A 17,455-nucleotide genomic window follows, 5' to 3' on the forward strand; every position below is an offset into this window, starting at 1 on the left:
TTTACTTGACAAGGACCTTCAGAAAAATGTGTAGAGTGCCCACTATGTGCCAGGGACATTTGACTCAAAACATGGATTTGCATTTTATTTACAAATCACTGCATATGAAGTTCACAAATGCCATTAACCTCAATATGTGTGTGTGTGTGTGTGTGTGTGTGTGTGTGTGTGTAATATTATTTAACATCCTGTGCTAAGAGCAACAAAACTGTAGCAGAAGATTGATGTTCAGAATTTCTCATTTTTTATTCTGAGGACGTGCCAGGGTATTAAGAATACTGTGCCCAACTGGAACAGCAATTTACCGTGTTCTGACAACACAGTCACCTGGGTCAGAAAAAAGAAGGAGTAAGGAAATTATTTACTGCTCAAGAAGATAGATGATGCTAAGTTTGTAACTTGAAAACAATATGCTGGATCTAATTCCCTCCAATTTCACTGTTACTACAATTTCTTTTATAGATCCCTGCAATTTATGGAGTGGATACAAGAATGCTGGCTAAAATAGTTCGGGATAAGGTATGATCATCACCTTTTATCCAAATTTCTGTTCATATATATATATATATGAAAAATATATATTTTTACATATATATATTTAATTTTTCTCAGTGCCTGAGGAATCCATTAGTATGTAAAAGAACAAATCTGGCCAATTTATGCCTTTTGGGTTTCTGTCCTTTTGTGTCACTACCTCTGATGTAGTTTTTGAGACTGAATACCTGACTGGGAAATTTTTTACTGAAGGGCTATGAGATTAATTCACTCAACGGCACTTTATTGAATGCCTACTCTGTGTTCATGACCCTGACAAGTCATGGCCTTTATAATTCATCTCAGGACCAGTGAAACAAGTGGAGAAGGTTACGCGGTACACAACAGTCTACCTAAACTGAACAACCTCCATGCTGCTGCAAATACAAACCCAGAATTGTATGGCATTGGTGGTGTTATTTGTTTAGTCCTCTCGGAGAAGTTGTCTGTGAAATTAGTGATTTGTATTTCATGAGTGTGTCAGATGAGCCCTGCCTGTGTTAACTTAATTGCATAGTCTTTCTTGAGACTGTACCAGTGCCCTAGGTGATAACATGTAGGTTTATCTTTTGCTTTCATGTCTCATTGATGAAACATCTGCCCCCCCACCCCCTTTAAAATATCTCCTCACCATCAGCTTGCTTCTTCTTGTTATGAGGTGGACAATTTTTTCTCCCCTGCATGAAACTTTCATATCCCAGATCAGAAAAAAACTTTACCAAAGGTTGACTACATTACCCACATGCCACTAAAGTTGTCTCATTGAATTATATTACATAAAAAATAAGAAAAATAAAATTTACAATTGTGAAGTGAAATATTCTTCAAGAAAATCTGCTGCAGATTTCTTGTTAGAATATATTGACACAGGATCTTTGTAACCAGAAAGAATAGCTTTGAAAATAAGAACATGGCTACATACCCATGACCAGAAGGACGACAGTGGAGTTTATATGACCCTTCTACTCCACCTCTGACTTTTTCCCTCCACCTTGATTTTCCTGAGAATAGATGTTAGTGTGGTTAAATATATCAGTAGATTCTTGTGTTTTCTTAACCCAATGATGTTATGGGAGCAGTAAACAATGATGATACTACCAGAATGAAAAGGGAAATAAAATTGGGAAATTCAATTTGGGCTATAGAATTCATATGTTGAATAAAATATAGTGAGCCCTATTAATTTGGGAAAACAATTTACAAGACCATACTTATGTTAGTTTAGGATGAACCCTTCTTTTATCAGAGGCAGTTAGGTTTTCAAAATTTGGCTGAATAGGCTAGCTCAGACAAAATTGTAGTATTGCCTATTATATTTAATGTTGAGTCGTGCTGGCTCATATTAAAAATGTATACTGTAGCTTTTAGTCTATTACTTTTAGGTTGGAAAGTAAGATTGAGTTTCATTCAGCATGTTTTAAGAAGGAAATGAGAACTGAACACCAAATTTCAAAATTAAAGATCATAAATATAGTCAAGAGATTCTGTGATTTGGATTCTAAAAGTAAATAAAGTCCATTATGAAAATGAATAACAGTGTGGAAGTGAAAGGTTATTTTTGTTACTTCCCCCCAAGAATTTGAGGTAGCACTCTGATTTTAGTAATTACACGAATAACTGTCATGTCTGAATGGTGTGCTGGCCCTTTCTACCCTCACTCACTTCCGGTGACTTCTTCCTCTAAGGAATAAATTTTGAGGGGAAAATAAAGAGTTTCTTTTATTTTTTTTCAATGCAATCATTTCTTGGAGAAAGGCAAATCAATGAATTATTTTGACATCCCCCCCAATAAAGTCTTACTTACTAAACATAATATGCCATTTTTCTAAATAGATCAAATTAGACTTACCAACAAATAAATAAATCTCATGACATATAATAATGAGGAGAAAACATTTGCCATGTTCAAGCTAGCAAGGCGAATTCATGAAAGCTTCACAGAAGGCTAAACATTTTTTTTTAAAGTTCAGGTTCTTTGGGACACCAAGACATTAGCATGTCTAAGGTGACAATTTTCAATGCCACTTCTGAAAGTTTATGATTTATAGCATTTCACATTTTTGTGAATTAATTTTACCATCACAATGTAATAAATTCCCAATCTTGTCAATTTTCTAAAAATTTTTAGATTTCTTACTTTTTTTTGCTCAGTAGATTGTTTTGTCACATCTTACACAAAATATTGTTAGCTTAGATGTATCAAGGGACAGGTGCTCTAAATACTGGAAGCTGGAGACTGAAATTTCGATGCCTTTGACTTTGCTTACCTGGATCATTGTCTAAGCCTAAAATAACTGATCGTACTTCTCAGAGTGGTTTCCAAATGTACTGTGAAAATTGCTTTATCTTTCCAGGTTGAGATAAAGATCTCCTGCTTTTGGTTATGAGTGTTTATAAAGGCATCAAACTCTTAGAGCAGCTGTTTAAGTCCCCATGAACTGATCCTGTCAGCACCTACATCACTGCTCCCTTCTAACTGTCGAACTTTTTAATTTGATAGGGCACCACGCTTGGGAAGATTGAATTTGAAGGTCAGTCTGTGAATTTTGCAGACCCAAACAAGCAGAATTTGATTGCTGAGGTTTCAACCAAGGTGAGCAATTTTCTTTCAGATTTTGTAGTTTTGTGTATCTTCCTTTCTTATACTATCAAAATTTTCATTTAGGTCAAAGTCATTTTAGAAGCACCAGAGTTGAAGGTGAAATGGGTCTTAAGCAACTAAAATATATATATATTCTAAACCAGTGCGTTTAACATTAGAAATTGTTTACTATTATTTTTAACTTCTTTTTTTCCCCTGGCTCCCCAGTTCAAAACTTTAACAATGTCAAATAAAGGAACTGGTGACTTGCCAGAGACAGGCATAGTGCCAATCAGGAGTCAGAGTAATAGCCTGACAGAGAGTCGAGAGCACTTTAAAGAAATCAGATACAATAAAGAGTCTGGGGTCACTTTGGGTAGGGGAAAGTATTCCTTGAGACACTGAAGATTTATTGTATTATAGCTCAATTCAAAAACTAGTGTTCATAGTAATCACTGTGCCACTCCAAAGTCAGATATGTTTAGTGTATATTTATAAGAGGGTGTAGAATACACTTTAGTAAGATGTCTGTTGGATGTGATTGAATATTTATTAATGTAGGTGTAAGTCTCTTGGGCTATAGTCTCTGTCCTTGGGACAGAGCTAGTGCGACAGGCAAATGAGTAATCACCATGGACAGAATTTTGTGGTAAATGCTGTCCTTAGAATGCACACAGTTTGCCACAGAAGCAAGGGCATGCGTGGGGCGGCATTGAACTAGATAGCTGGATCAGGGAAGGTTCTGCAGAGGAGTTGGGTTTGTTCTGAGACATAAAGAGCAGGTAGTTAAATGGATGCACTAGGAGAACTGAGTTTCAGGCACAGAAAATGGCATGTATTTGAGAGGCAAAGAGGTATGCAACAACATGGTACTTTTGAAGAGTTATGTGTTTTTTGGTATGGTTGACCCAAAACTTTTCCATATTTGGTTAAAGATGAGTGGAGATGCACTATGGCTAGGTCTAGAGGGTTTCTTGTCATTGGTTAAGTCAACAAAACTGGAAGCAATTGAGAACTCATTCAGCATCATTTCGGAGAAAAGTAGACTGGATAAAAGAGCAATTAACTAGGTTATTGTAGCTAACCAGGACAAAACCCGCGAGAGCCTGGACTGAGCAATAACAGCAGAAAAAGAGACATTAAGGTGAATTAGACAAACGGGAGAAGGAGGCACTGGGTGTGACCAGATAAAAGATCAGCCTATTTCATCAGCAATTTCAACTAGTTTGAGTGAGCACAGTGATGCTTTCAATAGGAGTTTGAGATATCTGTGGGATTTGCTATGGGGAAAAAAAAATTTGTACTTTAAAATTTAAAGGGTTGATTGCTACTTTCTGTTTTTACTACATAAAATAGGAGACAAGGCAGAGTTTTCTTTTCTAGGAGTATGAATTTGGTTACCATTGAACTTTAAATGTGGAGAATTCGGGCCAGTTGAAACCCTTTTGAAGTCATTACTATTGGCTGGCTCTACATTGGGAATTATATTCACTATAGGAAAGATGCTATAAATGTCTCTTCCTTCATCACTGGGGCAGCAAAGCATCTCTCTTTTAAATTTTATTTTAAATAGAATTATTCACCACAACATTTTATTCCTCTATACATCAAACATACAGTTTCTTGCATAAGATAGCTCATGGTTATAATGGTCCATTTAAAGAGGCAGTTTTGTCTTTTTAGAGCTGGCCTAACTTGAACTCCAGTGACTCTTCATGCTAACCTCATGCTATTTCTGCCTCTCATGTTGGTGTGGTTTGACTGAGACGTTTCCAGAAAGCGCCATTTCTAGGATCTTGTTTCACGAATTTAAGAAGCTCTCTCAAGGCTCTTGGTGACTTTTGTTCTTCTTGATCCGCATCTGGCAGTGTCAGGATCTGTTTGCATATTCTGCTCTTCTGCCTGGGATCTCCATTTCTCTCTCCTCCCTGCTTGCCTTCAAGAAGTCAGTTCCTCTGTGAAGCCTCTTATGACTTACCCCACCTTTGTATTCCTTGTCATTTTATAAATAGCTTTATTTTTTTAAAAAAAACACAACACATCATATTTAGATCCTTGCAAGAATTGTCTCTCTCACTTTTCTGTGGTTATCTGCGAGTTTTAAAATTAGATACATACTTGTTTATATATCTGGAATGTGATCATGCCAGATGAGATATTCACTTGTTTTAATTCTAAAATTTGTCCATTCAAATGGCATGAGGCTATATGCTCTGTATTTGTTTCTACGCATTTCCATGTGAGTTGATTTAGTTTGAGGCACAGCATGAGAAAGGGCTAGTTTTCTTTTTAAATTTTAGAATTGAGAACTATGTTAAACATGTAGTCTAGCATTTTTCAAACATGAAGGATATTGAGCCTGGAGACATTCACCTTAAAAAATTTCTATGGTCAAACAAGGTTGAAAAACACTGCATAATATATTCCTCCTGGAGTGTCCTAATGCAAATTCATATAGTCACATGTCTGTGAGGTCCTGGGTAACTTCTATCATTCTGTAGGGAGAGTATGTAATGTGTTTGTGTAGAGATCAGTTAAAAGGAGCCTATCTGTATCTTCATATTAAATCAAGGGAGAGAGCGCAATGGTGAAAGCTGGTTCTGTTTCTTAATGCCAGAACAATTAAATAATTTCATTTTACCTGTGATAAATGTATATTTGTATCAAATCATATTTATTCTATGAATTTTGCTTTGGTGTGGTTGATAACTTAATTCATTGTCTTGTAATTGCAATTTGATGTAGCTACAACTGTTGCTTTGTTTTTTAGCAGAAGCCTAAGGTTAAGAATAAATCTATACTTTTCAGATTATCTGATGAGAGAGATTATCTATAACATTTATGGAGCAGTTCAGCAATAATTCCTCCAGATCATAGACGGACAGGGGTATTTTCTTCTCTAGAGTAGTCAACAAGACAAAAAATAGAAACTTTTTCTCAAATATAGTCTAAGGATTATGATTTCACATTCTATAGACTTTGTGGAGAGAGAGACATTCCCGTGAAAGTAAAATGCTTTTGTAAATATCCAGATTGCAATTTTAATCTAAAACCTTTTGCAAGCTTTGAATTATCCTAAATTCAGAATGTGCCAGTGAACTCTGAAAGCTGGTATCCCTGTGGACACCCAGCTGTCTAGGCTTCTCTCCCTGTATTTCTATTATTTTTCCTTTTATGACTTTGGGGAACTACTTCTCAGGTAAAAGCCTGTGAAAATGGATCTGACTCCACACAGTGCTTAAGACATAGGTAATGATTATGTTAGGCTCTGGGGTCATTTTATGAAATCTACCATTTAAGTGCAAACGATTGCACAGTAACCTAGAGGGACCAATGGTCTACACTAGCCCAGCAATTCCTCAGACTCTCATACTGATTTTATCCATTAGCCCCACTGCATAAGTCTAATGCTGTACCCTATCCCCACTTTACTGCAAGTTGAAGATCAAGTGGTAGTTAAAGCATGATATACCTATTACCACCTCTGTCTAGTGCTGAATTGAGCAATAATACTTGAAAATTCCATTGCTACTGTTTGTTAGTGAGGTAAAGCATGGGAAAGATGGTTGTTAACTATGGAAGCAACCAATTTCTTAGTGATCATTGTTATTACTGTAATCAAAATTTTATATAGAACAGCAAAGCACTTTTTTATCATAAAAAGGATACAGACTGTAGCACTTGCTGTGTCTTTCTTACAAATTGATTAATTGCCAGTCATTCCCAAATACTTAGCAATCAATCTGCCGCCAATCTAAGTGTGAAGCATCCTCAGATATGCTTACGATATTGATGTATTGCTCATATCTGGAACTTCCCTCTCACTCTTTGGTTTTTAAAATGGCAGGATGTCAAGGTGTATGGCAAAGGAAACGCCACGAAAGTGGTAGCTGTAGACTGTGGGATAAAGAACAATGTAATCCGCCTACTTGTAAAGGTAAGTAAATCATTCCATCTCAAGGGTAAGGATTTGTAATATTGATCGTTTAGTGTTAAGCTGATTTCCTCTGTTTCAGAGAAAGCTTGCGCATTCTTCTAGAATGTCAGGGAATCTGCTCTCTTCTTGTTGCCTTTGATCTACAAAATGATACACTTATCCCTGTTGAAATGAGAGAAGTGGACCATGTTAAAAAAAAGACCTCAAAAGCCACAAAAACAGAGGAGAAAATGATGACTGTTCTTATCACTTATTGATTGACATTCTGAGACATGCCATGTTCACATTCTTGGGGTTTAGAGATAAAAACAAAACAAAACAAACAAACGAAAAAACTAGAGTTAGTTGGAGAATTTCTCTATTGGGCTTTATTTATTATGCACATCTTTGCAGAGGTCATGCCCTGATACACTGCAAACTTTCACGCTGTTTTATATCAACTCTTGGACAACCATTTATATTAAACCTTAAAAATCCTTTAGGAGACTTTAACTATAGTGTTTAATTAGTGTTTTCTTACATAGTTGTTTTTGTTGAGATTTCTCCTTCTCCACCTTCCTGTCCCAGTCTCTGCCTCTCTGGGTAGTCTCTGTCTCTGTTACACACACACACACACACACACACACACACACACACACACACACACACGTGCATACTATCAAATTAGCTTGAATATAGTAGAATTCTTTAATTCTTTATTAGAGAATATCAGAAGTGTCCAAATCATGTTTTCAAATTCTGGTCAAGTTTAGTAACAAAAATGTGCATGGTCTCTTCAGTAGCAGATGCTGTGGATGGTCTGTCCATATTTCCCTCTGCGTTCAACATTTTGCCTGACTTCCAATTGCAAGTGTCTGCATTTCATTGACTGAGAGCTCTCTGTGGTTGGTTGAGGCTGCTGGCATACAGAGTGCCATCGAATTAATGATCTTGCTGCAGCCCCAACCAATGACAAGAGAGGGTCATTGTGTAAATATCCCAGCTCCTTTGCTCCATAGATGGTCTGTCTTCAAGATGGATATTCTACACTGGCGCTCAGAGTTCCTGGGTGGGCTGAAGCTCTGGTTGTCCATATGGTAACTGCCTGAAAATGCATACTTGATTGGAATGCCTCCCAGTGTCATTTTCTATTGGTATTTCTTGAAAACACTTCAAAATAAACTTCTTTTTCTCAAATCCTTGTCTCAGGAAATGTGTCTAGGAAACCTTCAAAGATATCTTCTTATTTATATTTATGTAGAGAAGTTCTAACTTTTCAATCAGAATATAAATATAGGTAATATGAGAAAACCCCTTGAAAGAAAGCTGATTAAAATTTGATCAGACAAAAAAGGCAAAACTGAAAAAGGTGGAAGGTGAGCCATTTTAAGTTTTGCAGAAAATCAATTTACCATTTTTTGCAACTCTTTATCCAATAATTCTAGGTAAGATAACCTGTATTCCCGTGTGCCCAAGCATGAAGCTTTTAGGCTCTGAGACCTTCTAAAGTGTGGGAAAGCGTATTATCTATTTTTTTTCAGGATCACATTTTTAATAGTGTTTTTTTTTTCTCTCCACTTTTTATTGACCATTGGCTCCATTTACATCACACAAAAACAGTGATGTTTTTGTCCGTCTCTGTTAAGCTTTATTTACTTTAATCACATGCTATTTTTTCCTTCCCTTTAGGGAATGGTTAGTCAAGAGAAGGTCTAGTAAAATTCACTTTGGCAAAAAAAATGTTATTAAATTCTGATCATTCTTGTGTTTCCTTTCTAGCGAGGAGCCGAAGTGCATTTAGTTCCCTGGAATCATGATTTCACCAAGATGGAGTATGATGGGCTTTTAATTGCCGGAGGACCTGGGAACCCAGCTCTTGCACAACCACTAATTCAGAATGTGAAAAAGGTGCAGTAAACCTGGGGGTAGTGTGTATCTGTGTGCGAAGTGGAGGGAGTCTGGTCTATTACTGTTCTCAGCTGCAATATATTTTATTTATTCAGAAATTTTTTATTACTCCTACTTGTAACCTCAGAGGTAATGTCAGCACAGATATGTATTAGGGCGAACCAATGAGGAAAACGAGCCTTTTTTTTAAAAGATAAAGTAATTGGGATTGTGTCCTTAAGTTCAGAGAACTGGAGCCCAATCTCCAAATGTGTCATTCCTTACAATCATGAAATGACAACTTATGTTCCTCATCATGACCTTGGGACCTAAAACACACCCAAGTTTCTAAAGAAATTCTAAATTAGATTTATTTTAATCTGTATGTTAAGTACATTTTATTGAGTTCTAATGCTATAAATTTGTCAATCATGTTCTGATTTATAATTTGACTTTTTATTCATAGATCATTCTCTTTACCTTGTTAATTAAGGGAGAAAAGGATGCTTCCTTTTTATTCCTTGAGAAGCACATTTTGGGACTGTACTTCTGGGTTAATAAAAATTCTTCCTGATTTAGATTTTGGAGAGTGACCGCAAGGAGCCATTGTTTGGAATCAGTACAGGAAATTTAATCATAGGATTAGCTGCTGGTGCCAAATCCTACAAGATGCCCATGGCCAACCGGTAAGGCAGTTACACTTTGTGTACAGTTAGACTAGCCGTGAAATACTATTAGTAACCAAATCCAGAAGACTTAGAGATCTTCCATGCCACTTTCTCAGAATAAACAGATAACCATATATGGTTCACAGTTGTCTGACTACCTGATACCACTTTCATTGCATTTGTTAAAGGCAGCCTTTTCTAACAATACCATTGCTGTATTTTAAAGTTATTTTCCTTCCCTCGGCATAAACTGAGGTTATAATACTCAATCAAATGGCATTCTAAGGAAACTGTTCTGATTTTAAACTTGATTTCAGAGCATTGATAACGTTGTGAGGCTGGGTGACTTAAGAACCGAGAAATCTTCAGATCCTCTAGGTCAGCGGTTCTCAACCTGTGGGTCGCGGCCATCGGAAAACACATATAACATAGCAGATATTTATATTACGATTCATAACAGTAGCAAAATTACAGTTATGAAGTAGTAACAAAAATAATTTTATGGTTGGGTGTCCTCACAACATGAGGAACTGTATTAAAGGGTCGCGGCATTAGGAAGGTTGAGAACCATTGCTCTAGGTTTTACTAGTACTATCTTACCCCAACGATGTTAACCTATTGAACATGGAGCTTTCCCTCATGGACCACCTTCCACAGGAAGTATAATTCAAATTGATTCCAGACTGAGTAGTTTCTCTTTATTGTCTCCTGTGAACTCTCATCTGCCTTTACAATTACTGTGGCTCCTTAAAATAAGTCGCTTAGATTTGTCAGTCTCTGTTAAGCTGGTAGGCAACTCTTAACTTCTTCATATGAGTACAATTCTCCCTTTTCCAAAACTGATTACAGAAGTTTAATAGATATGATATTTAGCACACAGCCAAGCTTTCTGAATTGATTTTTGTTGCTAAAATTATTGGGATTAACAATCTGTGACTTTTCTTACTAGACAATTGAAACTTTCGAATTCTAATAGTCTTTTCTTGTTTGCTATTTTACAATGAATGTGCTTATATTCTCCTCCTCACTTTTCCTTCTCCTTCTTCCTTTTTTTCTCCAGAGGGCAGAATCAGCCTGTTTTGAATGTGACGAACAGACAAGCTTTCATTACCGCTCAGAACCATGGCTATGCCCTGGAAAACACCCTTCCTGCCGGCTGGAAGCCACTTTTTACAAATGTCAACGACCAAACCAATGAGGTAAGTTGGGGATGAGAAATGCAGGGATTTTAATGCTCTTATACAGATACCTTCCTCCTGTTTATGTGAGCTCTTTGGGGTGTGTGTGGGGAAGAACTCTATTTATAGGAGTTCATAGCCCTCTGCTTTTCCAAAAGTAACTTCTCGGTCTTATTTTCTCATCAGTTGACTCATTAAGATCCATTCTTTGAGTGGTTAATCAATGACTGTCTTGCACATTCATTGTTAATGGGGCATTGGTAGAGATCTGTTGAAACCACTCAGTGAGTCTCTGGGACTAAGCACATGAAGTAGCCTTTGAGAAGACCCCTGGAGAAGCAATTTAGGAAATGAAGATCAGAAGAGGATTTGGGTGTATTCTGAACAGAGCTTTGAAGGGTCCCAAAGGCTATAAACCAAATCAGTTGTTTTTATTAAGGGGACCACATTTGGTTGAATCTTTGTTGGGTTATTAGCACTGTTAGTTTTTTCTAATGTTCTTAAGCATTTACCTCAGCTTTTTGATTTGAATAATACATAGCCTTGGTTGGCATCCATTGTTTCAGAAGGCATTTCTCCCATTTCTCGTTCCTTAGGGGATTATGCATGAAAGCAAACCCTTTTTCGGTGTGCAGTTCCACCCCGAGGTCAGCCCAGGGCCAACGGACACTGAGGTATGTTAGAAAGATGAGGCCTGTTATAGAATTAAGTCTTAAAATTAGAAATGTATTTATGTGAAAAATCGAGAAACCACAATAACCACCTTAGATGATCTTGTTACAGAACATTCTCAAGAAGGGTGCTGTGATAATATGCTCATTGTATCAAAATTTCCTCTCCATAACTATCATGGAGGAAGTGCCTGTCCTTTTTTGTTTTTTTGTTTTTTAATTCAAAGTGGGGAATCCCTTAAGAAACCTGATGCAATGCTATTTTTATTTAAATTATTATCATTCTGATATATTTAGTTCTAAAATTTATAATTGTTGCCCTATGCAAATGAATTTCCCCTTGCTCTCTTATTCTCATAACTGAAATGAAATTTTAATCCCCCATCTGTGACTTCACGAAATCTCTATGGCAACTGGTTTTGTGTAGCCATATAGGGAGAATAACCAGCGGCAGGAGAAGGAAGGAGGGCAGCAGTGCTGGGGAGGGGAGAGGGCATATACCAAGATGCATATGAGTTGGATGGCTTAAAAAAAGAACCATGAAGAATTCTTAGAGATGTTTTGTTTGTAATTTAAATATCTCTACTTTTTATTGTGTGAGCTTTTGGTTCAATGTCAAGGACATCTTTGCAAAACAAGAGCTTGCAGTGATACTCAGAAAAGTCTGGGAAGTGTGGTGTGACTCTGCATCTCTAACACCCCAGGGCCTCCAATAGTAACGCTGACAATTCTTCCCTGTCAGCAGATACTCTCAGAAAAGACACTGAGGCAAAATGAGGGAGAGAATAAAAATCTTCTGTCTGTAAACTCTACTACCTCATCTAGTCTGCTACTGAATTGTGTTTTCAGATTTGTGGATTCTTTTCTTATTTTATTATAATTAAGAAATAATGGTTCTTGATAGCCAAAGTCAATATAGCATTACTTACCCACAATAAAACTCATAAATTAAAGTGACTTATGCACACATATTGTCTAATGCATGATATTTTTTAAAAATTTAAAATATAAATATTGCCTATGTAGTACCTCAAATTAGGAACATTGAAATCAAGATATGTAATATGCAGTATCACTTAATCCTTATTTTTATCCTGCCAAATAGTTGCAGAATGAATGTTTTTGTTGAAATTTCTTATGCCTGTTGCAAAAATAAAAGTAAATTTATTGGTAAAGTTTAAGAATAGTCTTTAGAGATATTTTTAGAGCTTATAGAAATTTTAAAAATCCAGTTATTTCTAACTTTAGGGAGCACAAGAAATATAGCATAAGTAATTATCACCAGAATTTTACTTAGAAGAAGAAAATGATTCATAATTAAGAGGCTGCAAACTTGATATTCTCCAAAGGCATTATCTGAAATGTTCACTGTCTGCTGAAAAATTTTTAAATAGGATGTCACATAAGCAGTTAGAAGTGTTTATTTGATCTAATTTCTATAGTAATAAATATTTAGTTTTGCCAGAATTGGCAAAAAAAAAACACAAAAACAAATATTGCATAGAAATACTTACCCTAAAAATTATTTATCTAAAGTTCAAATTTAAGTGGGAATACTGTATTTCATCTTGCAACCCTGTGAGTTTTGAAGCTTCTAACTAGTTGGTTACATTTTTTTTTCTAGTATCTGTTTGATTCATTTTTCTCACTGATAAAGAAGGGGAAAGGAACCACTGTTACATCAGTTCTACCAAAGCCAGCCCTGGTTGCATCTCGAATTGAGGTCAGTATGTGTGGGCTTCTTTTTGGTTTATGTAGTTTGGATTTGCTCTATCATGTAATGATATATTTAAGTTAATATGTAAACTTTTCCAATGTTTATGAAAGATGATTGGTATTATTGTAATCTCCCATCACTTTAGCATCTAACTATTTGGTCTGTTCTTGATTATGTTCATTGGAATTTTCATGTTTAGATTTAAACATCTTTTAAAGTTTAATTCTTCTAGGATGTTTGTAATAAAATAGCGTAGTAAACAATAGGGGTTAATTTAGCTTAGAATTTGATACATTTTTTCATTACTCAATAAAACCATAGCTTTACATATGCTTGAGAGACATAGTTCAGACTACAGAATTGTTATAGGTGATATAATTTTTTAAAAAGGAATATTATTCAATGGTATGAATTGAATAATATTTACCTTTAGAAAGCAAATGGATAAGAATTAATATGTCTTGAACCCTTATCTGTTTGAACGTGTACATTAATATAAGATCTCTACCCATTTCTTTCATGGTTTAACCACACACATACCCACACATTATTATTCAAAATTTAGAGAGATATATATGTATATAGTTTACAAACAAAAAAAATTGATTTACATGTTTACATGAAATAAGTTAAGTTAGATAATTTAATGACTTCCATGACAACCTTTTTATTTTCTCTTTTTTGAGATGAAAAGATTGGCTGAAATCTAGCTTCTCAATGTGGAGTCAAAGTTTGGGTTCTTGGTAGTGAAAGAAGCCACATACCATATAGCATTTTTCTCAGACTACCAACTTATGGTCTTCAGATGCTTTTCTTTCTTCTTTTTAAATGGTGAGGGAAATGTATAATTTAGGATTTCAGTGACTTGCAGATAGTAGGTGATAAATAAATATTTGGTGAAGCAAATCAAGTTTCCCAAGACGTTGTCGCTTGCAGTAAGCAAGAACATCTCTCTCCTCAGAAGGGCTCTGCAGTTTGGGAAGACCCAGAGGCTTGTTTGTTTTTGTGCCAATCCTTTGTTCAGAACAAACCTATGAAATATTGAATGCAATACACTTACTCAATTAAATTTGGGGAGATTTTTATCTAAAAACATACATATATGTACACACATGAGTGCCTATTTCCTCATCTTAATAATAAAAACAATGCCTTTTTTTATTTGCTTGCAGGTTTCCAAAGTCCTTATTCTAGGATCGGGAGGTCTGTCCATTGGTCAGGCAGGTGAATTTGATTACTCAGGATCGCAAGCTGTAAAAGCCATGAAGGTGAGAGAATATGATCTTTGCTAAAATTTATATACACCCTTTAATGAGTCTAATTAGTATTGCATAATTTAGATTTATGACACTACTTCTTTTCAAAGTCACTATAATTAATTTCCTTACCTATTCCTTACACATCTTTTATTAAAGAGGTTTGATCACAGACAAGGTATTTACTTTCTCCAATGTGCACACCTATACATTAATTTAGATTGGTCCTCAAAATTATCTACATTATCTCCTATTTATAACAAAAACATATAAAGCCACACATATAGGTGTTTCTCATTTCTTTTGAGGTAGTGAGCTTTTTGTCTTTTGTGTGAAAGAGTGAATTTAGGCATCCTTGGTGCTCTAAAAGTACTTCAATGTTCTTCGGATGCTTCAGGCATTTCTGTGGTTGAAATGGGAAGATCCAGTTGGAGAAGCAGTGCCTTTTGTTCAAGCTCTAGAAGTTATTATCTGTCATTAGGGAACGCAGTTGTCCCACCTGTGACTTGGAATGGATGACCTATCAGGATGGTGTGGTTATATTTTCAAGTGGAAAAGAGGATTTGACACCCAAGTTGGGAAGAACATCCTCCCTATTTCCTCAAAGTCTCTTGAGATCTTCCCAACTCTTACCTAGTAAATAAAACTTTAGAAAAATTACACTGTAGATGTAAGGAATTTCTATTAAAGAGCTAACGAGGCTTCTTTTGGTGTCCTTATTTCCCTGGGTAGTCCCCATTTGGGTGCTCATCAGGCCATCCAGAGGCACAGTGAGCTCTCTGTGACCTTGCTTGAGGCTTTGCAGTGTGAAGCCATTTACCAGAGACCTGGCTAGGAGAGAAGGACACAGGGAAGGCAGCAGGAGACTCAGACAACAAACATGGGAAGTGGTTGGCATTTTTTAAATTTACTTTTTGTTTTATTTAGTATTCTAAATACAAAGCTTTTCACTTGCCAGATGCCTGATAAAAAATGTAGAACATAGCCCCTAATTACCTTACTCTTCTTCCCATTTGTTTTTAATACTTTCCTCCATACACACATGGGTGTTTATACATATGCACACATATTTTCCATGTATATTTTAAAAGGACACTTTATTGTATTATGATTCAATTGATCTTTAGATAAATAGTGGATATCCAGTGGATTAGAACATAATCCAAGTGTGTTCTGGATTTAGAACACATTTTACTAGCAAACTTTTTTTTAAGCCTACTTAGTAGTTTTATGAATAATTAATATTTTCATGGCTTGTATTTTTTATGTGCTTTAACATTCATTATGTGAAATTATTTAAATAATATAAATTATTATATATAGTATTATTAATTAGGAAGTTAATAGAGATACAATTATGAACCAAATATTTTATTTTATTTATTTATTTATTTATTTATTTATTTATTTTATTTATTTTTTTTATTTTTCGCTTAAAGTATTACAAAGGGTATTACATAAGTGTCCTTTTTTCCCCCCCGCCCTTGACAAGCCCCTGCCCTCCCTTACCCCCCAGTGTCTTATGTCCATTAGTTATGGTTATATGGGTGCATACAAGTCCTTCGGTTGATCTCTTACTCCCCTCCCTCCTGTCCCCCAACCCTCCCTGGCCTTCCCACTGCAGTCCGACAATCAGTTTGAGGCAGCTCTGCCACTGTATTTATTATTGTTCAAAAGTTTGTAATGGTCTTAATTATCCATGAAAGAGTGAGATCATGTGGTATTTTTCCTTCATTGACTGGCTTGTTTCACTTAGCATAATGCTCTCCAGTTCCATCCATGCTGTTGCAAATGGTAGGAGTTCCTTCTTTTTAACAGCAGCATAGTATTCCATCGTGTAGATGTACCACAGTTTTCTAATTCATTCATCTACTGATGGGCACTTAGGCTGTTTCCAGATCTTAGCTATGGTGAATTGTGCTGCTATGAACATCTGGGTACATATATCCTTTCTGATTGGTGTTTCTGGTTTCTTGGGATATATTCCTAGAAGTGGGATCACAGGGTCAAATGGGAGTTCCATTTCCAATTTTTTGAGGAACCTCCATACTGCCTTCCATAGTGGCTGCACCAATGAACCAAATATTTTAAAAGAGTTGGGTATCAAATCCTCTTTTCCACTCAAATTTTTTAAATTGTGCATGTATTATAGCCAGAACTATATTAGAAAATGATGTAAAATGTATTAAAATTGTTTGAAATTATTCTTAAGTTTTAAAATGAATACCCATCACATGCACATATGGGACTTTTATTTATGAAAATACCTATATTCATCATATAGTCCATTCAGGAAAATACAAGTATATTTAGGCCTGTTGGTACTTTTCTATAGTAGCAAGGCCTTGTACAACTTCTGTTAATGATCCAATCTCAGTTTAGACGCAATTACTTACACTCCAACCCCTATTTTTAAATGAAATTGCTTATCTGTATGTACCTATTTAATACTTTGCTAATACACCTGATAATCCTTTTAGAATAATTCCTTAAAATTTTGAGAGATGACTGGTATTGTGGAAGGGCATAGGACTTGAATCATAAGAGTTGAATCAAGTTTTAATTCTGGATCTTTCCAGCTATATGATCTTTGGCAAGTTAGTTAACTATTGAATCTCAATTTTTTTTATCTGTAAGGTTGAAATTTCTCTTGTAGTCTTGGTATAAAAATAAAGTAAGTTCATAAAAAGTACAAGTTTTAAGGCACTATTTGAAAATTGCATGAGGTATATTTAATTTTTTAATTCAGATTTTCCCCCTAGGATGTGTAGGGCTTTCAAAGATAATTTCTGTACTTTCAGCTGAATATTGTTGACTTTTTAGAAGAGTTCAAAATTGATATGCTAATCGGTAAAATAATAAGAACCATCTGGCCATATTTCATAATCATTATTTTTGCTAAGTTTCACCCTCATTCTGGTTTATAAAGTTATTATTCTTAGTAGCCTACATGAACGATTATTTTGTTGGTCTCTCCAGATGTCAAGAATGAGATAGGCTATGAATACCTTCAGACACACACATACACGCACATATTTTTTTCTTTT

General features: G+C 35.5%; 1 protein-coding gene across 4 annotated transcripts in view; it reads left to right on the forward strand.

Moving 5' to 3' along the window:
• Positions 1-17,455, forward strand: part of CPS1 (carbamoyl-phosphate synthase 1) — a 155,561-nt gene that overhangs the window by 64,431 nt on the left and 73,675 nt on the right. For all 4 annotated transcript variants that reach the window (XM_070422051.1, XM_070422049.1, XM_070422050.1 and 1 more), the window contains exons 6-14: positions 463-519; positions 3,035-3,127; positions 6,963-7,052; positions 8,811-8,939; positions 9,498-9,604; positions 10,647-10,785; positions 11,361-11,438; positions 13,060-13,158; positions 14,325-14,420. In XM_070422051.1, coding sequence (XP_070278152.1) covers positions 463-519; positions 3,035-3,127; positions 6,963-7,052; positions 8,811-8,939; positions 9,498-9,604; positions 10,647-10,785; positions 11,361-11,438; positions 13,060-13,158; positions 14,325-14,420 — 888 coding nt within the window. The remainder of the gene's footprint in view (positions 1-462; positions 520-3,034; positions 3,128-6,962; positions 7,053-8,810; positions 8,940-9,497; positions 9,605-10,646; positions 10,786-11,360; positions 11,439-13,059; positions 13,159-14,324; positions 14,421-17,455) is intronic.

This window comes from Myotis yumanensis, unplaced genomic scaffold (genome assembly GCF_028538775.1).
Source record: "Myotis yumanensis isolate MYYU_CA2020_CCGP unplaced genomic scaffold, mMyoYum1.0.hap1 SCAF_8, whole genome shotgun sequence".
Classification (NCBI taxonomy): domain Eukaryota; kingdom Metazoa; phylum Chordata; class Mammalia; order Chiroptera; family Vespertilionidae; genus Myotis; species Myotis yumanensis.